Raw genomic sequence first — 24,190 nt, forward strand, 5'->3', positions numbered from 1 at the left:
CTGTTGTGCTGTGGCTTTGGCACTGCACTATCTGCACAACGTGGGCTAGTGGAAACCAGACCCCTGTTACTTTGACCAAGACCTTCTTAGAGGAGCTGCACGATGAAATGAAGGCGCTACCAGTGGAAACACCGACTGCGGTCCTAAGAACTCGTCTACAGGTAAGGCAAAGATTTACCTCCCTCCCAGAAGCAGAGGCCGATCCAGACCACTTACCCAGAGTGGTGCATAAAGACCTGCATGTGCTTAAACAGACACGCCTGCCATTGAACCCCAAGAAGCGAAAGAACCTCTCCGTGGGGTCGGACACGATTACTGAAAAGATCACACAAATTCCCATGGAATTAGAGGACAAAGTAGACCCTGCCAAAAAACCGTTTGACCCCATAAGTGCCCCGACCTCCTAAGGTTTAATGGAGAGTACTAGTCACTCACTTTTGGATGCTGGTCGAACCCAAAGCGCTGTTGAGCGGTTGGGCAGCGATAAACAGGGTGAACAAGGTACCAGCCACTTAAGGGTAAACGGTGGGACTGATAGGCTCCCGCCCCCATGAAAGAGCAGGGTAGCCCTAAGGGCCAAATAATGGAGAAACCATGTGAGACCTCTGAAAACATTCTAGATAAGTTGTCAAAAGTCATCGAGGAAGACCATCCTGATGAAACAGAAAAATCAAGACCAAATGAAGATGTTTGCCTCGATCTATACCCTCGAGGATCGCCCCAACTCCTTGATAAGGGTGATAGTGCCCAGGAGGAGGGTCATAATCTAAAAAATGGTAATGACACCAAACAGTCCACTCCAAATAAGGAGGGGAGGCCCTCTCCGATTAAGGAAAATACACTGCGAAACGCAAAGGAACACATCTCTGAGAAGGACTCTCATTTACCTACGGACAGCCCCAAAGGAGCAAAGGCCTTGGTTGAACAACTCCCTTGCTCTACCTCTCCATCAGAGGACTTATGGGAAAATACTGATCCCTGGGATAAGGCTGACCTAGGCCATTTAGAAAAAGCCTTGCATGACTCCTTCCCTGTAAGGGGGAAAAACCGCCACCATTTTGAACCCACAGGGATTGATATCTTCCTGCCTTATAAGGAAGACAATCTAACCCAAGGAAACAAACTGCCCCAACATCTACATCAGGAAAAGACCAGGGCAAGCCTAAAGAGGGACGGTGTGACGAACCAATGCAGATGCTGGCTGAGAACCCTATACCGACAGTAAGCTCTAGAGCAAAAGAAAGTGAAAAAACGCCTGCAGCCAATTTGAGTAACTCAAGATTAGCGAATAAAATAATGCAAGATATAACAATCCTAACGGGGAAAATTGAAAGACAGGAAAGGAAAAGCTTCTCCTTTATAAATGAGAAAATGGCAGCACTAGATAAAGAACAAGCAAAAAAGGATGCTCTGGGTGATAAAGTCCATGGAGAAAAAATTCTGACTAAGCCTTATGAAAAACAAACATCAACTAAAACGACCCAAACAATGACTGTAGTAGAAGAAAGGTCGCTCCATGGGGTGATGACTGAAGAGAAAATCTCACAAATAATCACTGAATCCTGCAAAATTGAAAGACCAAAGGATACTGAACATATCCAAAAAGTGATCATGGTGTCTTTAAACATCACACTCGCCCCATTCTTAAAACTCTACGAGGTAAAAAAAGATTCTCTACAAGAAGTAACTTATACCAACATACAAATCAAAGAGGCAAATTTGCTAATGGAATCCTCCTTGCAGAGATTAGACATACGACTGAATAAGGAAGCAGAACAAACGCTCCTCTGGAAAAAACCACCTTAGTAATTTAACGAGAAAAGACGCGAATGATACATCACTACTGATGGAGGCAGTCCTGGAGGACTGTAAATGGATGAGAAAGCTCTGCAAAAAGAATAACGAGTTAGACCTGCCGGGGTGCAACATAAAGGCGGGAAAGGGTCCAATGAAACTGAAACAAGGAAAAGGCACTCAACCGGATCAAACAAGCAATCTCCTAGCAGATGTAATCTTCATCTCCCCGCAAAAGAAGGCTGATGAGAGAGGAGAGCCCGTGCTCAACCCGGACCGAACAAACTTTGCAATTTTCGCAGGCGGTACTTCAAACAGCCAGGAACATCAAGAGGGAAAAGTGGCACCAAAAAAAACAGAAAAGGCAAAAAAAACAAAAAATGAAACCCTAAAAAACGGAAAGTAAATGGCTCCAGAGCCTTCCTGAGGAATCTAAGAACGCTGCCTAGAAGAGAAAGTTTGCAATCGGCAAAGAAGCCCGGAAGGGAAATGATACTCAGCTAGCTGGGCGCACTGGAAGATCACAGGACAAATGGAACTAAAAACACCAGGGAAGTCAAAGAGGAGGACCGGGAGGAGATGGAGCAATCTGCAGACCTAAGTGACCTCATCGAAATAAAAGACAAAAACAATGAAGAGGAGGAATGGGACAGCATCAGCCTTTCCGATTGGCAAACCATAGATAACTGGGAAACTGCTGACACGGTAGCCCTACCCAAAGATCCTAAGACATCGAAATCCCAAAGAGGGAAACTTATAAAGACGTTATTGAAACAAGATAAAAAGACAGTCCCTATCCAGAAGGCTTCTCACCAGGAAGTGCAAAGCGATTCCTCTACGTTTAAAACTCTCAAACAAAAAAGGAAGTTGGAGGACATTAAAGAAAGAAAAGCTCAAATAGAGCCAAACAAGCTCCAACCAAAATTAAAATTGAAAAAAAACGAGGAGAAAAAGTGGAAGATGATCAGAGCGAAGTCTCCCCTCCCCGGAGTCCAAGGAGAGCAAGGCCACCTAAAGGCTGCGTTCTAAAGCTTGAACAACATCAAAAGGCCTAATACGGGCAGTGCTAAATAGGAGCTATGTGATGACCCTCTTCAAGCAAACCTCAACTTTACGCACAATAACATCTGAAAATCGTGGAATTCCCGGAAGAAAGGCGGTTGGACCAAGTTATTTTACATCTAAACTCCAACAACATCAAACAAACTGCTGCCAGTGATATCCTGAGAAAAAAGGGCTTTTGACTAGAAACCCTGGAAAAGACCAAATGTAAACAATCCAAAAGAAACAAATAAGGATACAAATGTACACAAGGAGGTGCAAAAAGCACAAAGAGGAAAAAAAGACACAGACAAGAAACTGACTGAAAAATCTAGACCGATCCCATGGGGTGAAAATAAGAAGGTCTTCAGAGAAAATGCAAAAGGCCAATTGAAAATCCAGAGGAAAATCCCTCTTATAAAAGAAAAAAGTGCGGAGCAAATGAAAACCCTGAGGTTTACTGTGGATAACTCAGGGAATATGAGGAAAAGTAAATCCAACTCAAAGGAAGGGAAAAATAACCCCAATGACTGGACATGGATGGCAAGTACGTTAAACACAAAGAAAAACAATAGGTTGAGGAGGACCCCCAAAGAAATGTCTACTGTGCCTCATGGAACACCAGAGGCTTTAAGCATTTGTTTACTAAGGACTGTAATTTCTTGGGCAAATATGACCTCATTTCCATCCAGGAATCCTGGTTGCAGGACACACCAGTCTGCGAGGGATACGAAGTGTACATTAACCCGGCCAGAAAGGGCCCTAAAAGAAGACCATACGCGGACCTTATGATTCTAAAAAAATTAGATAGGACCCTGCAAGTTCTGGAACACCACATCCCAAATCCCTACGCCCAAATATTAAAAATAGCACATATTAAAAATAGCACACCATTCTGAGGGACACAATGGGCCGTCTAAGCTGCTAGTGATAAACACCTACTGGAGCGAAAATATGCCCAACTTGGTAGGCTATTTAAAAGACATCATGAACGCCATTGACAAGTCAATGATGGAGACCCATGAACAGCTGATACTCCTTAGCGTAGATCTGAACATCAAATTGCTGGATATGGAGGGGAAGATCGAAAAAGACGGAACATCCAGTAGGGAAAGAACAAAAATGGATGGAGGGAATGCGAATTCGAGATATGAGGATGTTAAATGGCCAGATGAGAGGCGACCTGACAGGAGCCAACACATGTCATTGTGGAAAAGCCAGAGCTTGCCTAGACTATTGTTTTGTAGGTGCTAATACACTGGAATGGATAAACTCCTTCACAATTAAGAAACAAAAAAACAGCAACCATAGCCTAGTGGAAATTGAACTTGCTTGGAAAATGAGATTACTACCAAAGAGAAAAGAAGTGATGGAAATAGAAGTCTCATGGGGAAGAAATAGATTAAGGATTAAAACACAGTCAATTCCACAACTGGTGCAAAAACATAAAAATTCCATAGGAAATGGTGAGGATGTGGTCGAATATAAATGGCTGCTGAAAGCATTTGAGGTAAAGTACGACTCAAATAAAGTGAAAACCATTAAAAAACATGCATATGATGAACTCTAAGTGGCTAGAAGGAAACAATATAGAGCTGAGCTGACACACATTAAAAAGGCTAACGCTAGTGATAAAGACGAACAATGGAGGAAGTGTCGACAAACATATAAAAACTGGCTCCGCTCAACTCGATTTATGAGAGCTCAAGGTGACGCCGAGAAAATGTTAGCCGCAGTGTCACCTAATAATGCTAGAAGCACGTGGGACATAATCAATAATAGAGACCTTAACCAATCAGCAGTAGGTGTAAACCAAGTTTCGGAGGAAAATTGCGTCAAACACTACACCTCGTTATTTGAGGGGGAAATTAAGAAAAAGGAAAAAGAGATGGCCCCTGATGAAACTCCCTGGGCCCTAGAATTCGACAGAGAGGACATCGTAATGATGATAAAAAAACTAAGTGCCTCTAGCGCAGCGGGCCCAGATGGCATCTCAAATATGATGCTGAAAGACTGCTGCGAGGAATGGTCACACTTAATTCATGCATTATTTCAGCAAATAAGACGATCAAGACAAATCCCCTCCACTTGGAAAGAGGCTTATATTGTACCAATCTATAAAAAAGGAGACAGAGGGAACCCCAGAAATTACAGACCAATAGCGCTGATGGACTCCATAGGCACACTATTTGCGTCCATCTTGTTTAGAGACCTAAAAAAATGGGCGACCCAGGCCAAAATCCTGGATGAGAGACAGACTGCTTTTATCAGTGGAGTAGGAACAGCTTTACATTTATTCCTAATCAATCTCATGAAAGCAAATGCCCTGGAAGGGAAAAAAAGCCATCTCTTTAGCCTTTATTGATCTTGAACAGGCGTTCGATGGGATAAACAGGGAACGCCTGTGGCAAAAGATGGAAAAATGAGGATGCCCAGTATACCTTTTAGAAGCCATCCAAGCCCTGTACGCCGACACCACGATACAGGTCCAAACCACAGCAAATGGAGGGGTGACCAGAAAGATCGGAACATCCTGTGGAATCAATCAGGGATGTGCCTTGGCTCCCTTCCTTTTTGTTATATACATGGCAGACATGAAAAACCCGCAAGAACAGACCCGTGCATTCGCCCCTAAGATCAATGGGACGGAAGTGCCATGGATGCTGTATGCTGACGATGCAGTATTCGCAGACCAAATGTCCATCGGGCTACAGCGAAGGATAGAGGTCTTTAATAAGTACCTAAAAGAAAACGATATGAAAATTAACATCAAGAAATCCATGTCCTAATAATGAAGTCCAGCTGTGGTAAAAGAGGGGTAATGAAACATCATGCCTGGTGGTTGGAGAACGAAAAACTGGAAGTGGTGAATTCAACATTGTATCTTGGTCTAAGGATAAACAAAAATTGTAATGAAGAAGGCCACTATGCTTTGATGCGGGAAAAACTAAAGACTTTAACCAACCAAGGTCTGACTATAAATCGGAGGTATGGAAAGTTCTCCTTGACACCCATTGTAATTTTTTACAAACAAAAGGTATCAGCGGTAATTACGTATGGAGCTGAGACCTTGCTAGCCCTGAGCTGGGAAGTATGGAACGTCTGTAAGGCCTATTTCTGGCAAAAAATCCTATGCCTCCCAAACTCACTGCCGATTGAGCTGAATTAAGGCTCCAATCCCTGGCGTCGATAATGCTGCGGAAAACTCTATTGTTCTATCGCAAATTAATTCTTGACAAACCACCTCAACCATATGAAATACTAGCCCAGCCAGGGCCATTACCTAGAGATACGATACTCCAACGCTGGAAAATGAAATGCAAAGCCATTCTAGAGCGGTTTAACATCTCTGAGGATCCCTGAAACACAATCCGGACAAGGCAAAAAGAACTATCCAGGAAATAGACTGGGAGGAAACACAAGAAAAGAAACTGGCAAGAAACCAGTGTCATAACATCATATGGGAACGAAAAGCACTGAATACCCTCCCACTATACCTAAAGAAGTTTCCATCAAGCCACTATCGAGACCTTCTATTGAGATGCAGATTGAACATCTGGAACTCTAGAGAGGTCAAATGGAAGAGAAAGCAATTAGAAAAATCAAAAGCATATTGCAGAGACTGTGAAAAGAAAGATCAACTAGAATCTATTAGACATGTTATGCTAACCTGCCCGGCCCTGGCACTGAAACGCCAGATTGCAATTGGGAGTTATACTCTCAAGATTTCACCAGAAATGGAGGAGGAATATTGGGAGAGTCTATTGACAGTTGAAAAGGTTGGCAGGACAATAGATGCTCTAAAAAATGTGGAATCCCTGAAATTGGGACTGGAGGAAGGAGGACTTGAAGAGCGAGGGAAGTAAATGGGCTCATACTACCTTTCTGTTTCAATGGCCAAGGAGAACAACTCACTAGATCAGCAAATAACAATCTTTCTTCTGATGAGAGGAGACTGAAACTTAAAGTGATTGTGGGAAAAAAATGTTAAAGTTTTAAATGGTTTAACCAATAAAACATTAAAATAAAAAAATAAAAAAAGTATTTTGGGCACAGAGGAGCAGGTAGTGGTTTGAAATGAGCTTGTAACTAGCATGGTCATGGGTAGTCAATGGGTGGGTAAATAACCACACAACGCCGACAAGCTGCGTGTACCTCCTCACAAACCACCTCCTTGCTATCAGTACTCCAATGCAATAGTTTCGGCCTATAGCTGGTGTTATAGCACCACCTAATTGCTAAAACTAAACAGGATTTTTAGTGCAACTCATATTAACCATACACGAACCACAAGGGAAGCAGCCAACTGGCTTATTAGTCTACACTTTGGTAGTCCATTGCTAGAGAAAACAGAGGCGTGTGACACAATTGCTTAATGTTCCTACCTTGTTTAAAACAGACCTTAATTATCACAATTATGTTTGCATAGAATAGGATCTTTTAATAGTGCATGCTAACACCTCCAGAGAATACTTCGAATCCTCGCAGACTGGCTACCATAAGTACTGCTAAACCGATTTACCTCATATGTTTCTAAGTGTGATCTTCTGTTATTCTCTACACTGTGGAATAACTTTTGGAGAAAAGCTGTCCGACTTCCACAAATGAAAACATATCATTTAGTGACTAGAAAGTAAACCTTTTTTATCTGATTTTGATAATGTTTTCTTTTAGTCAATTTTAGTCAATTGTTACAATATAATATTTACTTTAATGAATTGCAATGATCAATACAAATAACGTTTTTTGGTGATTATGAGGTCTGTGACACACAGTAGAAACCTTACTTAGCAATGAAAAGTAAACACACGCACACAAAAACACACACCCCATGACCATTGTATCATATTTAATACAGACAAAGTCAGTATAACAGTATATCCATAAAAGGTATCCCATCAAACGGGAAAAGAAACTACTGGATTAAAGCATTTATATTTCATCAGCACCCTGGGCGAGCGCACCAGCCAATCAGATAGCTTTGATGAATTCTATGCTATAAGCCCGCTTTCTGAGCTCCTCCACAGCTGCGTGCCCCTCGCACTGGTGTACCTTGCTCCCTCCCACCGCCCCATAGCACCTTTTGCACCCACAAGTAACTACACATGGGTGATAAATTCGACGTTTAAATGTTACCTTTACTCCATCCTGCCATGGCGCGTCGGACAGGAGTCCATCTTCAGTGCTGATTCGTCAATGTGGCGTGGCAGGACGGACCAAGGGTAAGTTATCATTTTATTTTAACTCGCACCCTGGGTGCTGAAGGTGATATGACCCTTACCGGCGGGCCGACTCGGTTGGTAACGGCACCGCCATACGCGTTACAGGGGCCCATAACTTGGGCCGCAGGCCGTTACCGACAGGCTTGGTTCATCCCCTCGGGCCATTTCGCTCAACAGCAATATCTATCCAGCCAACTTGATTGCCATTACTTGTGCTTTCCAAGCGGGGTCAATCTTCATAAAGCCGGCTCAATATATATTATAGTCATGAATACAAAGGGAACTGTGTGAATCTTACCTGTTGTAACGGTGATGCTCGTGATATTGACTCCGTCTGAACTATTGAAGGCGCCCGGGATGTTCAGCTCTTTGAGAAACTTTTTGAGAGGTTCCATTAAAGATGAATTTGGAAAGCTTATCTCAATATCCACGGTATAGTCTTGTGTGGCTGCTCCTGCTGAGGAAATACAAAATGAGACAGTGAGTTATTTGATTCAAGGGACAGTGAACTACTAGTTCCTGTGCCTGGTTCACATCTCACAGCCTCACACATTACTGATTGCATGCTTAAAAGTCCATTAGCACCGGCTGCTGTAAAGTCCACACACGGTGGTCTAAATACAGTATGCAACTTCTCGTACACTTTCATGCGTACACTGTGAGAGCTCATTTTGAAATGAATAATTTCTTTTGCACTTTTAATAAAACCTTGACTCGTTTCTTTAATACATTCTATCACCACAGAGCAAAAAACGGGGTCTTATATTGAAGGCAATGAGGTTGATATTAGAATAAACTGAACAACATTACTTAGCACAAATAGGCGAGCACAAACTGTAGGGTGCAATTAATAGCATAAATATGTAAACCATTGGAGAAAGAAGATGCATGTATTTCAAGTAATATCAAGCAAGTATAATATCCAACCATTCTATATATGGGATACATTACTCACCGTAATCGTATTTCTGATGCTTGTATCTGCTTAGATTCACATGCTGTGCATAGGCCGACATCTAGTGGAAGCTGCGGAGTATTACAGTTTGTTTTTCGAAAGTCGAAAATGGGCGTCGACACAGGCGTGCCAGTAATACTATCCCTAGTGTGACGTCCACTGTACCCAAGATCCCTCACGCGTGTAGGATCCTCAGATTGTATTTTTTCTGACATGAGGAAGCATGAGGAGTAGCGTGAGTACAGATAATCCAAGCAGATAAACAGAAAGGTAAGACTACAAGCAATCATGCGCCTTCTCTCGGAGGGGAGGAAGGGTGGGTCGCATGTGAATCTAAGCAGATACAAGCATCAGAAATACGATTACGGTGAGTAATGTATCCCTTCTGAGGCTTGTGGAATCTGCTTAGATCACATGCTGTGCATAGATTAGCGAGCAGTACCAGAAGAAGGAGGTGGGATGTGAGAAGGGTCATGAGCAAACAGGTGTCTTAGAACCGCTTGTCCCACTTGTGTATCTGTCTTGGAATGAGTGTCAATGCAGTAATGCTGAGTAAAAGTGTGAATAGAGCTCCAAGTAGCCGCTTTGCAAATGGTGTCGAGGGGAACATTTGCAATGAAAGCCAGAGTGGCACCAATGCCTCTAGTAGAGTGGGCCCTTGGCGTAAAAGGCAGAGTCTTTTCAGAAAGAGAGTAACACAGCTGTATACAGTTTATAATCCACTTCGAGATAGCGCCTTTAGAGACGCGATCCCCCTCTCTGCCTGTAGCTACGGAGACAAACAGTTGATCTGTTTTCCTTAGCGGTCTGGTTTTATTTACATAGTATAGGACCGCCCTACGCACATCTAGGGTGTGTAGTTTCACCTCAGCCGAGCTTTGCGGGTTTTGGAAGAAAGCCGGAAGCTCGATGGACTGGTTTACATGGAACTTGGATATGAATTTAGGTGAGAACCTAGGGTGTGTGCGTAAAACCAGTTTGTCCTTGTGGATAGTAAAGAAAGGATCTTGCACTGACAGAGCCTGAATTTCACTGACCCTTCTTATGGAGGTAATGGCTACTAAGAAGGCCGTTTTATAAGTCAGGTGTTTGAGACTACTTTTATGCATGGGTTCGAATGGGGGTCCCATGAGCTTAGCTAGCACCACGTTGAGGTCCCATCCTGGCGGTGGGTTCGAAATAGGAGGGTGAAGTCTCTTTACTCCTTCCATGAAGGCTTTAACCACTGGCACTTTCCACCACGAGACCTTGTTATGGGATGTGGTGTAAGCCGAGAGGGCTGCCAGGTGTACTTTCAGTGAGTTAAAAACCAACCCTGCATCCAGCAGGTGGAGCATGTATGTTACAACGTTGGAAGGAGTGCAATCAACCGGGTTGATTTGTTTATTCTGGCACCAGATAACGAATCTTTTCCACTTATCAAAGTAACAGTGCCTTGTATTTGGTTTCCTGGACTCCTTTAGAATGTCCATACACCTCTGTGGTAATTTGAGATGTCCAAACTCTATGACTTCAGGAGCCATGCTGCTAGGTTCATAGAGTTGGGTTCCTGATGCACTGTTTGACCCTGTTGCTGGGACAGTAGGTTGTACCAGGCTGGGAGTCTGATGGGTTCGCACACCGCCATCCTGCGTAGGTGTGGAAACCATGGTTGTCTCGCCCACATGGGAGCAACTAGGATGAGCGTCATCGATTCCTTGTTCATCTTGTACACCACCTTCCTGATGAGAGGAGTTGGTGGAAAAGCGTACGCAAACATCCCTGACCAGTTCATCCACAGGGCATTCCCTTGGGAGTCCGGTTGGGGGAACCTGGATGCAAATCCTGGGCATTGTTTGTTTTCGCTTGTGGCGAATAGGTCTATAGTGGGGAAACCCCACTGAGAGAAGAGATCTTCTACCACGTCTCTGTGAAGGACCCATTCGTGTTCTTCTGGGAGGGGGTCTCTGCTTAGAGCATCCGCTAGGGAATTGAGCTCCCCTGGAACATGTTGCGATGACAGGAAGATGTTCCGTCTGAGTGCCCATATCCAGATTTTCTGGGCAAGCTTGGACAGATTTGGTGAACGAGTCCCCCCTTGCTTGTTTAGATAGAACATGGCTGTCGTGCTGTCCGTCCTGATCTGCACCGACAAGTTCAGTAGATGGGGCTCGAACGCCTTTAGCGCTCGGAATACTGCCAGAAGCTCTAGCAGATTGATGTGGTTCTTGGCTACTGAGTGAGACCAGAGACCCTGAGCTGTGTGGTGGAGATGGTGAGCTCCCCACCCAGTCAGGCATGCATCTGTAGTCACCACGGCTTGTACTTCGGGATCGTAAAAGGGTTTCCCCTTTGCGAGATTCTCTCTTGTCCACCAGTGTAGGCTCTGTACGAGTGTTGGCGAAACGACCACTAGATCGTCCCAATGACCACTTGCCTGAGACCACTGTTTCGCCAACCATTCCTGCATGGGACGCATGCGCAGACGCGCGTGGGGGACCAGGTAAATGCATGACGCCATCATGCCCAGTAACCGCATAGCTTTGCGTACTGTTATCTGTTGACCTGACTGATAATGCGGAATTTGCAGAAGTATATTCCGAATTCTCTCTTCCGAAGGGAAGGTCAATCCTTTCTGAGTATCTAGGATAGCCCCTAGAAACTGTTTTGAGGTGCTTAGCACCAGACTTGACTTTTTCTCGTTGATAGAGAAGCCTAATTCGTGGAGGAGGTCGATAGTCCTCTGAATGTTTGACCTGCAAATTCCTGGGGTTTCCCCCGTTATGAGCCAGTCGTCCAGATAAGGGTACACCGGGATTGCTTCCCTGCGTAGGTGTGCAGCCGCCACCGCCAGTACCTTGGTGAATACCCTTGGTGCAGAAGCTATCCCGAAGGGCAGTACCTTGAATTGGTAGTGGCGACTGTCTACCTTGAAGCGCAAGTACTTTCTGTGCGCTGGGAGCATGGAAATATGAAAATAAGCATCTTTCATATCCAAGGTTGCCATGTAATCCCCCTTTTTTAGGAGGGGGATTACCTCTTGTAGCGTGGTCATACGGAATTTTTGGGGCTTGACATACTTGTTGGCAGGCCGCAAGTCCAATACTGGGCGCATTGTCAAATCTTTCTTTGGCACAAGGAAGTAAGTTGAATAGATACCCTTGTTTACCTGGTGTCCTGGGACGAGTTCTATCGCGTCCTTTTCTAGCAGAATGGCGATCTCCTCGAGAAGGATCCTTTGATGCTCTAGGGAGTGCACTCTTTGTCGTGGAGGATGGTTCCGGGGACGCTGCAGTAGTTCTATACAATATCCTGTGGATACTGTTGACAGCACCCATCTGTCTGAGGTGATCCCTTCCCAAGCTTGGGAGAAGGTGGAAATGCGTCCCCCTACTGGGGTTGCGTGGCAAGGGACCCTGAACTGAGCGTCACTGTTTTGGTGGAGGCGTGCCACCTCCCTTGTTGGGGCTGCCTCTGCCTCTTCCACGACCTCTCTTGTTACCCCTGCCGTAACTCTGGGTAGACTGCTGGTTGTTATTCCATTGTGTACCCTGTCCCTGGGCATAGTTGCCTCTTTGTGAATTTTGTCCGCGTGGGCGACGAAAATTACTGTTCCCCCTCTGGTTAGGGGGTTTGTTGGTAAGTTGGCCAAGGGATTTGAGAGTCTCATATTCATCTTTGGCATTTTTAAGTGCGTCTTCGACCGCTTTCCCAAACAATAGGTCGGGTTCCACTGGCTTGTCTATTAAAGAAGCCTGGGTTTCTGTCTTGAATCCCGACTGCCGTAACCACGCATGTCTTTTGATAACAGTACCTTCTGCTATCAATCTCCCTGCGTTGTCAGCGGCGTCGAAAGTTGCTTTTAAAATGCAACCAGACACGGCTCTCCCTTCTGCCGAGATCCGAGCCAGCTGGCCCTTTAATGGTTCTGGAGCAGAGGCAATGAGCGCCGCGACTTCTTCCCATTGATGGCAATTGTAACTAGCCAACAGGGTGGTGGAATTCGCAATCCTTGCTTGGTAGGCGGACGTTGAGGCTACCTTCCTGCCAAACCCGTAAAGTTTTTTGCTCTCCTTGTCGAGAGGAGCTTCTGATGAAGATAAGGGCGTGCCAGCCCTTTTTCTAGTGTTGGTAACCACTAGGGAATCTGGTTTAAGATGTCCCCTTTTATACAGAGGGTCAGACTGGGCTGCCCGGAAAATCTTTTCAATTCTGGGGTTGACAGCTCTGGTGAGGTTAGGATTCACCAGGGAAGGATCTATTCTTCGTTGGATGGATTTGAGGATAGGGATGGTCTGAGCGACTGGCGTTCTCTCTCCTACAAACTCCTCCGCGAAGTCCCTTTCCTCCTGTACACCGTGGGTGTCGATGTGGAAGTGTTCCGCTGCTCGAGCGAGAACCTCGTTAAGGAGGGGCTGGTTATCAACTGGAGAGTCAGTAACTGGGGCTTCGCTTAGTACTGGGGAATCTACTCTGTAAATTTCCTGCTCATCTTCTCCCTCCTCCAGGTCCTCATCCTCCGCATAGTAATCTGTCCCGGTTTGTTCTTCCATAATGTCAAACTCCTGGTCCTCTCCAGGGAAAACTTGTCCCTGGTAACTGGGGAGTGGAGTAGAATATGGAGTGGAGTAAGGCTGAACCTCGAAGGGTTCCGGTCTTTCGACCCGGGGCTTTTTAATTAGCGGGATGGGATCGGAGGAGCCTGAGGGTGTGGCCCCTTGAGGGTTATATGAAAGAAAGTGTTCTGGGTTCTTATCATAAAAATCAGCTAAGGAAGACATCCTAGACATAACCCTGTCTATGTCTTCACTGGACCATTCCCTGGAACAGGGTATTACTTTAGCAGGTGATTTATGGGACTTTTCAAGGGTAGACTTGTGTTTGCTTGTCTGCCTAGGGTGGGAGGATGGCTTTACAGGGGTGGAAGGCTGTGCTTTCCGCTGTTTCCCCCCTTCCCCGTGCGTGGAAAAATGTTTTCCCTGTCCCTTGGGGGCCCCAGAGACTTTCGACGCCTGGCGTCGAGGGTCTGGAAAGGTATCTGTGGTGTTAACCGCGGTCTCGGTATCTTGGAGCGCGGCCTGGGGGTGGAAGTCGTCTTCGTCTCCCGACGATCGAACTTCCGTTAATGTGTGTAGCGAGGCACTCTTGGCAAGAGTGGATGATTGCCTTGCGTCGTGAGGCGATCTCGATCGAGAGCGCCCAGAGGACACCGAGTCGGACCGTTCTTTTTGTGCCTCTTTCCGGGAAGTCGACGTCGTCGAGGTCCGGTTGGTCTTAGTGTGTTTAGTGTGTGTTAGGTGTGTAGCGCTTGCGTCGCCGGGGGTCTTCCCCATAGCCGCCCTGCCGGACGACCTTCCGAGGTCGGGGACCTGCGCTCGTCGGCTGTCCTTCGACGCCGTAATGCCCTCGCCGTCCGAAAGTACGGCGTCGCTGCCATCGCTGAAGGCGCCCTCCGCTGCCATGGCCTCCTGCCTGGCGTGGTGGGCCCAACGCTTTGTCGAACGGTCCTTAAGTGTCTTAGGTTTAAACCTACTACACGCTCTGCAGTTCGCTTCGGGGTGATCCCTCGGCAAGCAGAGATTGCACGTGGCGTGCCTGTCGACCCAAGGGTATTTGCGATTGCACTTGGGGCAGAATTGAAAAGGGGTACCCTCCATACGCACCTTAAGGCAGCGGGCTGCTAAGTGTAGGAATATATATAAATGTAACTATATATCAAGAGTGAAGAGTATGTACCACCCCCCACTCTCCCTACTTGTAAGGGCCGAGGCCAGCGGCCTACTAGGCCCGGGCCAAGGCCAGCGGCCTACCGAGGCCCAGATCCGTCGTGCAGCAGTCGACGGTCGATGACTTCTCCAGCCGTCGTCGAGGTTGAGGGTCGACGTTGGGGTGGGGAAGGGAATGAATAAGAATTAAAATTATAATAACAGCAAAAGTATGGCTAAGGCCAGGGAACTCCGCAAGATGCTTCCGACCAGTATGGCGGAAAAAAACAATCTGAGGATCCTACACGCGTGAGGGATCTTGGGTACAGTGGACGTCACACTAGGGATAGTATTACTGGCACGCCTGTGTCGACGCCCATTTTCGACTTTCGAAAAACAAACTGTAATACTCCGCAGCTTCCACTAGATGTCGGCCTATGCACAGCATGTGATCTAAGCAGATTCCACAAGCCGCAGAAATATATATATACTTCTCTAAGGATGTCGATACATGAGCTGCTTTCTTTACATTGAGGCCCTATTTCCTCTCTCAACCCCCACCTGATAAGAGATATTAAAAACATCAAGTGACAGATGTTACCTCCATTTTATCCTAATAATGAAATCCTGATGTTGTTGGAATGAGTGAATATGGTTTATGGTTGCAAACCCTTGAATGTTAGATTGAGTGCTTGAGAAATTAAATGAGATTCCAAGCCTATGTGCATTATGTACTTTGGGTGATTTTCTGCAAAGCAGCCAGGAACCCTTAGTGGTGCTCTTTGCCCCATTCCCCTCCCTCATAGGTGTATCAAGAGTACATTAGAAGTATACCAGACTGGACTGTCCAACTTGCAATGATAACCTATCAGAAAACCATTTTTTGTTTTTTCTAGGTTTTGTTAATTATCTTTGCTCAATAGGAGTAGTGTAAAGTGCTTATCATAACAGTATATTCTGGAAATGAGCATTGAAACATTTAAAAAAAGCAGGGACCATCCCCATGGGGTCAAAGTATATAAACTGTAGGGCTAGATGAGCACACATGCATATTGATCTTATGTAAAGTATAGTATGAACTACAGAATCGGGAATCACATGAGCACGAGCACCGCCATTTTGTTTGGTGGGCCCATTTCCAGATTAGCACATTGCGCTGAATTCAGGGGTACAGGCTGAAGGGGTGCGGCTGGGGTTCCAATATCGCATTATTATTGGCAAGGGAACATGAGGAAAGAAACAATCGTTAGCTGCGAGTTTTTAGCAAGGAGTGCATTTTTTCTGCAAGGCTGTGGTTTGGTCTCATGCAACAGGTGACTGAGATATGTATTGGGTATTTGGCTGGCGCGAAAGTCAGAGCGAGCGGTTCATACAGTAAATGCAAGGAAATTAGCTGAATACATTGAGAAAACAGGGCCTGAGCAGGGTGCATCGTTGAGCAGGCCATTGCCTCTGCGCAAGGACACCCACCTTGCCAATGGGACCAGGAGCCAGTGTTCATGCGGTGGTAACTTGTATATAGCAGAGAACATTATATGACGGGTGCTGACAAGTGGAATGGAGGGGAAAGGTTGGGACGCGAGTACTATTGGTCAGCCATGGTGGGATGCTGTGGCCTCAGATGTCCCAAGGAATATGTTCCAATCACAATCGACATCCTCGTCGTACTATGCCCTGCTAATATGATTGGTGCATTTTTGCTGAGCAAGAAGACTGAGATCATTATGGTTTTGTATTTTGTTTTGAACCTATCAGTGGCTATCAATGTATGCTTGTTTAGGGGTAGGATCACTATTGGCAAATGGTGATGATGGGAAAGTGAGTAGTGTTATACGATGTATGAATATGTTAATGTGTATTATAAAAATAAATGTTTTTTGGTATTATAAAAGAATGCCCCCCCTAAGGGCGAACTGATGAACTTTTGAAGTTCGTTGAATACATATTTATGTTTTCCCGTGAGCTGTGCATTCTGTCCCTTTTTTGCATCAGTTTGGATTATTTCCTCTGGATTTGGTACCTATTGGGAGTGCCCCCACCTCTGCAACACGAGATGGGCTGCACTCTGAATTCTTACCTTATTGACTGGACACAGACACCAAGGTAACTTTTATAGCGATCACAAAGGGGGCCCCTCGTTATTTATAACAAGCACTTACACTCTAATCCCCTTCAAAAAATCCTCCTAACGTGAGCACCATCTAAATGGGTACCTGCTCTATCAGTCCATGAAGGGGTCTCGGGGACTCATAGGGTGAAACTGATGTAACAGACTGTAGTATAATACCTTCAATGAAGACAGGAGCCTCTGATCTGGTGACGATGTATTTATTCACTTAGACAGCTTTGTGCAGCATGCAGACACATTAGTGCATTAAAGATAAAGGCCAACGGGCCTAAAGTGGCAGAGAGAATGCTGCCGTGATGATATAGGTCCAAGTCGTGTAAGGAGCGGGCCCCGTAGCAGGAGGGCTATGCAGGACGCACCTTCGCGTCCTCCGCTCGTCCCGTAATGCGCGCGAAGCGTGCGGGGGCGGAGCTTGGTCCACTGGCGAGATCTCGCGAGAGCGTGGGCTCTCGCGATGTCTCTACACATCTCCCCTTTTCAACACACATCAAACTCATTGTAAAACATAGTCATTATATCTCACCGGGCATCTGTGTTCCCTTCTGGGGCGATCAACAGTCTGGGTGAAATTCTCTTGTTGCTCCTGATCAGGATCTTCACCCAATGGTTCTGGTTCGACTTCTGTTTCACCCCTCTCTCTGTCGTCTCTTTCTGGTTCTCTTTCTTCGCCTGCTCCAAAATCCCTTTCGGTTTCCGCTGGTGGTCTCTCTGGGGTCTTTGCTCTTCCTCGATTCTTCTGGTATAATGCTACTCTTTCTAAATTCCACGCTCGCCCATCTTCCGTGCGGATGTGGTTTGCCCCTTTGTGGATCACTCTGATGGGTCGGCTAAACCGAGACCCTGTGCTTTGATCCTTCTTTGGTAACTGGATTTTGACCAAGTATCCCTCTCCGATGTTTGACGTCTGCTTGGTTCTTCTTCTTCGATCGCTCCATGATTTCATGCGTGCCTTGTCGCTTTCAATTCTCCAGACTACTTCCGCCATGTCCACCGCATCATCCTCCCGTATTTTCGACAACCATGGTGGGATCAGCGTGGATGCAGCACTCCTCCCTCTCAACAATTTGAACGGGGATATTTGGGTGATCCCATTTGGTGTGAGTCTGTGGGCTGCTATGGCCTCCTTGGTGGTTTTGAGCGGGTCCATGCCCGAAGCTGTCGCCAATTGGATGGCGCCTTTTATGAACCTGTTGGCCCTTTCGACAAGCCCATTTGCTTGTGGGTGATACAGGGCCGCTTTCTTTTGTTTTATGTTGTTTCTTTTTAAGAACTCCTCCATGTCTTTCGAGACTAGTTGCACCCCATTGTCAGTGACTACTTCCTTGGGAAGGCCTTCCCTCTGAAAAATTTCTGTAAGTACTTCTATTACAGTTGCCGTAGTTATGTTCGGGACGAACGCGGCCTCCACCCACTTGGATAGGTAGTCAACCAGTACTACGCCGTACCGGTGTTCCGGTGCCATTGCTTCCAAAGGTCCTATGAAGTCAATGCCGACCTTTGACCACACCGCTTCTGGAGTTTCTGTGGGTATTAGGGGTACTTGGCGAACCTTGAGTCTCTTGTCACTGTTGAGGCATTCATGGCAACATTCTATCATGGATCGAATTTCCTGGTCCATGGATGGCCACCAGTAGGCCTCTCTCACTCTGCGACGGGTCATGGTGTTTCCCAAGTGGCCCGCGTGGGCTCTACCTAGGATGATTCTTCTCATACCTGTGGGAGGAATAATCTGGTCTGACTTCATGATTATACCCTCCGTTTCCGATAGTTCATCCGACACCTTCCAGTAGGGTCTCATGCCCTCGGGTAACGCCTTTTCACTCGGCCAACCTTCCTTTGTCCATTTGCGGATCATGTCCATGGTGGGGTCTTTTCCATCTTCCTCTTCCCAGTGTCTCTCACTGAGTTCCAGGTACTCTGGCGCTCTCACATCCATAATCGATGCCACTATGCATTCTCCGTGGAGGAAAGTGGTAGCTTTATCCTTACCCTCCGGCAGTCTCGACATGCAGTCGGCTTGTGAATTTTTCCAGCCTGAAATATGCTGGATCTCAAACGTGTACTCTTGCAGCTTGGCTGCGATGCGTGCCAATCTGGGCGTGGATACTTTTGTGCCTCCCGGGCTAAGCATATGGATCAGGGGCTTATGGTCAGTTACCAACTTGAATTTGGTGCCCCATACATATGTCCTGAAATGCTCCACCGCCCATGCGCAGGCCAACATTTCTTTTTCAATGGTGGAATAGTTCTGTTCCGCCTCTGATAATGTTTTCGATGCAAAGGCCACAACGTGTTCAGTGTCGCCTTTCTTTTGTGTGAGCACTGCTCCCAGCCCATAGGCACTGGCGTCGGTGGTGACAACCGTTTCCCACGCGGGATTGAACGGTTGGAGGCATGGTGCTTCTACGATATGCTGTTTTATCTTCACCATCGCTGTCTTTTGGGGTTCTTGCCACACAAATTCCGAGCCCTTTTTGAGTACTTCTCGAAGGGGTGCCGTGGTTTCGGAAAACTTCGGTATGAACTTCGCATAGTACTCAGCCAGTCCCAGAAATGACCTTACTTCCTCTTTGCTGACTGGTTCCGGTGCTTTAATGATTGCTTGCATGAGATTCTGTTTGGGACTGATCCCTTTTTCTGAAATCTTATATCCTAAGTATTCAACTTCTTTCACTCTGAACAGACATTTCTCATATCGTAACCGCACCCCAGCTTCTTGTAGCTTGTTTAAGACAATTTTCAACGTGGCGTCGTGCGTCTGCTCATCTTCTGCATACACGAGGATGTCGTCCTGGAAGTACACCACATTTTTAACTTTCTTCAGCAAGACGTCCATCATGCGTTGGAACGCCGACGCTGCTGATGACAACCCGAATGGCATCTTGGTAAATTGGTATGTGCCAAATGGAGTGATGAATGCCGTGAGGGGTTTCGATTCATCATGTAGCTGTATTTGGTGGTATGCATTCCTCATGTCCAGTTTCGAAAATATCCTGGCTTCTTTCATTAACAGAATGAGTTCATTTATGCTTGGAAGGGGGTAGTTATCAGTGATGACTTCCAAGTTTAAGCTGCGTAAGTCTATGCATACCCTGAGTTCCTGTGATTGGGGTTTCTTTATGAGCACGACGGGGCTCAGCCATTCTGATGCTTCGATTTCTTCTATAACGCCCTCCATTTTCATCTTTTCCAGCTGACTTCTAAGTGTAGCCCTTGCCGTGGCAGGTACTGGCCTCACTCGGTGCTTTACAGGGACGGCATTCCTTTTAAGTATTATCTTGTGGAGAAAACCCCTGATGTGTCCCGGCTCCTCAGAGAAAAGTGTTGGGTAGTCGCTTTTGACCACGGGTCCTCTCGTCACCCTGACTGACAGGACTTGTTCTTCAGTGCTGGGATCCAGTCTGATCTTCAGCTTGTCCTGGTCGTCCCACCCTAGCACTGCTGGGCCTTCGTGACTGAAATAGACCCTGGTCGTGGTTCCCCTTCCTTTGAATTCCACTTTGGCTTGGATGTATCCTAGTAGTTCGACCGACGCCCCTCCAAACACCGTAGGTTTGTGCTTCGTTGTGAGCACTTGCACCTTCTCCTTTCCCACCATGTCCTTGTACGTGCGAAGGGGAAGGATCGTGAGATCGGACCCTGAATCTGCCATGACCCTAGTTTCTATTCCATCAATCTTGATCACGCAGTGGGGCTTCTCTCTCCTCGCTCTTGAGCTGTTAACCATGATGACAGTGGGTCTCCCTTCATCTTCGGAGGATGACTCTTTCTCCAGATTGCGATCTGCATTGATGCTGGAGACTTTCTTGTTCCTCCACGGACACACGATGGAGAAATGGCCAATGCGTTTGCAAATGGAGCACTCCTTGTCTCTGGCTGGGCACTCCCTGTCAAACGCCAGGTGTTTCGTGCTGGTGCACCTGTGACACTTTAGGGGTTCTTTTCTGTTCCCTCTCCCTTCTTTCGTGTCAGCGGCCATCCTCTCTTTTCTTGCATGGTAACCCACTGCCTGTATTTCTGCCGAACTCTGGGCCCCCGTGAGCTCCTTACGTCTTCCCGCCGTTTCTTCGACTGCCCTGGCGATCTCAATCGCTTTCTCCAACTGCAGTTCTTTTTCGACAATAAACTTATCTTGGACCTTCCGGCTGTTGGTGTGGACGACCAACATGTCACAAATGAGACTCTCCGCGTTGTTGCCAAAGTTACACAGCGGCGCCAATTCCCTCAGCTTGGTGACGTAGTCGTCAACTGGTTCAGATATTTCTTGCTTTCGTGTGTAAAACCGTATTCGGTGGAGCACTGTGTTCTCTTTACTGGCAAACCTTTTTATGATTCTCCTGACTGCCTCCTTAAAAACATCGTCATTGTCGCCAGCCACTGGTATCGGGGTGAGACTCTCAAATATTCTCTGTCCTTCCACTCCCAGGGCATTTAATAGCATGGCCCTGCGCCTAGCCGCTGAAAACCCCGCCCCTCCTAGGGCCTCCACATATGTCGTGAATAGGGGCTGCCATTGTGGCCATGGAATGGCAGGCCTACCTGGAGTTTGGAGAAATGGCGGCGGTGGCGTTGCTCCTTGCATGTTCCTCCGTGGGTTCTGGTGGTGATCCTCGTCGCCAATTTATGTAGTATAATACCTTCAATGAAGACAGGAGCCTCTGATCTGGTGACGATGTATTTATTCACTTAGACAGCTTTGTGCAGCATGCAGACACATTAGTGCATTAAAGATAAAGGCCAACGGGCCTAAAGTGGCAGAGAGAATGCTGCCGTGATGATATAGGTCCAAGTCGTGTAAGGAGCGGGCCCCGTAGCAGGAGGGCTATGCAGGACGCACCTTCGCGTCCTCCGCTTGTCCCGTAATGCGCGCGAAGCGCGCGGGGGCGGAGCTTGGTCCACTGGCGAGATCTCACGAGAGCGCGGGCTCTCGCGATGTCTCTACACAGACCCTCTTCCTAAATCCTCATACCACCCACTGGCTCATGAGGCCAGATGATGGCCTCTGTGAGTAGTTCCACATCCCTAGGCTGCCTCAGGCAGGCCACTACTAACTCACACTAGGGTACCTCCCCTCTACTCCCTTACGATTAACAATAACATCTTACACTTACTAAACTTTTAACCTACTTAACCGTAAAAAGCCCTACGCCCTACATAACAGTTGACCTACAAAACATGAGTTGTTCACATAAAGTTTATACATAAATATACACGCTAACATACAACATATAAAACTGATAATACATTTTTTTTTATTGAGCTTTATAGTTTACATTAAAACCTTTAGCAACAATCAAGAGACCGCCTATTGCTAGGCATATAGTTTGCTCATCTCTTCCAATTTCTGCTAAGATGTCGGCTAAGCCTACAGACCTGTAGAAACCCACCCTGGCAGTTATCAATGTTGGTTTTGAGCCCCCAAGCAGATATTCCCACCAGTTATCTGCCCTGGCTGTTTGATAGTCAGTTAGAAGGTAGCCAAACAGATGTGTCCTTTGTTCCTCAAAATGAGAGCAGGTAGCGAAGAGGTGCATGAGTGTTTCTTTCCAGTCGGTTTTGTTGCAGAATCTACATGAGGAGCTTTTGGTTTTGTTGGCGTCTCGGGCTGCAATGATTTCCCCTATGGTACAAATATTAAATGGAATTCTCATGAAAGATGCACATACGTCTGGATCTGGGCATCTTTTTAGATATGGCTGAATCCATCCAATTTTTATCGATTCTGCTGCAAGATCCCGATGGAGTTTAAACTGAGCTACTTCATCGATGGTGGTTATCCAGTCTGTTTGCCTGAGTTTTTTCTTTGTTGTATCTGGGGTAAGGAGCAAGTCTCCCAATTGACTATCCAAGTCCACCAGTAATGCTTCACACTCCTCTACCCACGCTAATATTCGAGGATATGTGCCGTGCTGCAGCTCCTTCTGGATCCCTTCCAACATGGAAGCCATCAAGTTATTTTGATACTTTTGCATTTAAGCTCAATTTCTTCCATTACGTTGCCATTAGCAGTGAGCTCAGGCCAAATGATTTTTTAATCACCTGTATCGGCGAAGAGGAGGGCATGCCCAGAACTTTCTTCCAGAAACAACCTTCGATTAAGGCCCACCATTTAGAGGGTAGGTTGAGGAGGGGTTCAGAACCGTAGGTTAGAGTCGGGCTTGCCTTCACTTTGTAGAACTTTATTATAGGGACCAATAAGAATGTGCAATATTTCTTTTTCAGCATCTGGCTTGGCTCGCCAGTGTCCTGACTTTGAGTTTCGGTGATTCTGTGGCTTGAGTTTCTACGCTACTATTAGAAATCATAATTCCTAGGTAGTTGAATGAAGTGGTCTTAGCAATTTCCTAAGGAGAGTGAAATCTGGCAGTGCGCATGACAGAGGTGGGGAAGAGAGTGCAGTAGTTAAGAGAGTGAAGGGGAAGAAGAGTAGCAGGCGGCAAGTGGGCAAGTAAGGAGTCGTGGAGGTGGTAGAAGATCAACAGTCAGGAGGGACCCAGGTGGTAGCAAGCGGTCCACAGTTCAGAAGGGCCCAGGTAGGAGAATGCAGCTCATGGGAAAATAAAGAGCTGTGGAGTTGGCAGGAGGCCAGCAGTCAAGAGAGATTGAGATGGTAGCAGGCGGTCCACAGTTCAAAGGGCCCTAGAGGTTGCAGGCGGCCCGTGGGAGTAAGGAGCCCTGGTGGTGGTGGGGGGGCCAGCAGACTGGGAGAGCCAGGAGGTAGTAAGAAGTCCGCAGGCCAGAAGGGTCCAGGTGGTAGTAGACGGCCCGTGGGAGATAAGGAGGTAGGGGGTGGCTGGGGGCAGCAGATAGGCGGGCCTTGAAGGTAGCAGGTGGTCAGCAGTTCAGAAAGGCCAGGAGGTAGCAGGCAGCAGATAGGAGGTCCCTGAAGGAAGCAGGTGGTCCGCAGATCAGAAGGGCCAGGAGATAGCAGGCAGCTCGTAGGAGAGGGAGCCCTGGTGGCGGCAGGGTACCAGCAGGCAGGGAGGGCCCAGGTGGTAGCAGATGGATCACAGGTCAGAAGGGTACAGGGTAGCTGGCGGTGCATGGGAAATAAAGGGTCCTGGTGGTGGGAGGTGATAGTCCCTGGGTCAGAAGGGACCAGGTGGTAGTTGTAGTTGGCGTTCAGAGGGATATAATGAGACCAGGAGGTAGTAGGGGGCCGGCAGACAAGGGGGGCCCAGGTGGTAGCAGGCGGTCCGCAGATCTGGGGGCCAGTTGGTAGCAGGCAGCCCGTGGGATGAAAGAGCCCAGGTAGTAGCAGAGGGCCAACAGACAGGAGGGGCTAGGTGGTAGCAGGTGGTCCGCAGATCAGAGGGGGCTCAGGTGATAGCAGATGGTCCGCAGTTCAGAAGGGCCAGGAGGTGGC

General features: G+C 46.9%; 1 protein-coding gene across 1 annotated transcript in view; it reads right to left on the bottom strand.

Moving 5' to 3' along the window:
* Positions 1 to 24,190, bottom strand: part of LOC138453202 (adhesion G protein-coupled receptor F5-like) — a 1,258,340-nt gene that overhangs the window by 982,594 nt on the left and 251,556 nt on the right. Inside the window, exon 4 of the mRNA XM_069605829.1 lies at positions 8,356 to 8,514. Coding sequence (XP_069461930.1) covers positions 8,356 to 8,514 — 159 coding nt within the window. The remainder of the gene's footprint in view (positions 1 to 8,355; positions 8,515 to 24,190) is intronic.

Source organism: Ambystoma mexicanum, chromosome 4p (assembly GCF_040938575.1).
Source record: "Ambystoma mexicanum isolate Mex_15411 chromosome 4p, UKY_AmexF1_1, whole genome shotgun sequence".
NCBI classification, from domain to species: Eukaryota; Metazoa; Chordata; class Amphibia; order Caudata; family Ambystomatidae; genus Ambystoma; species Ambystoma mexicanum.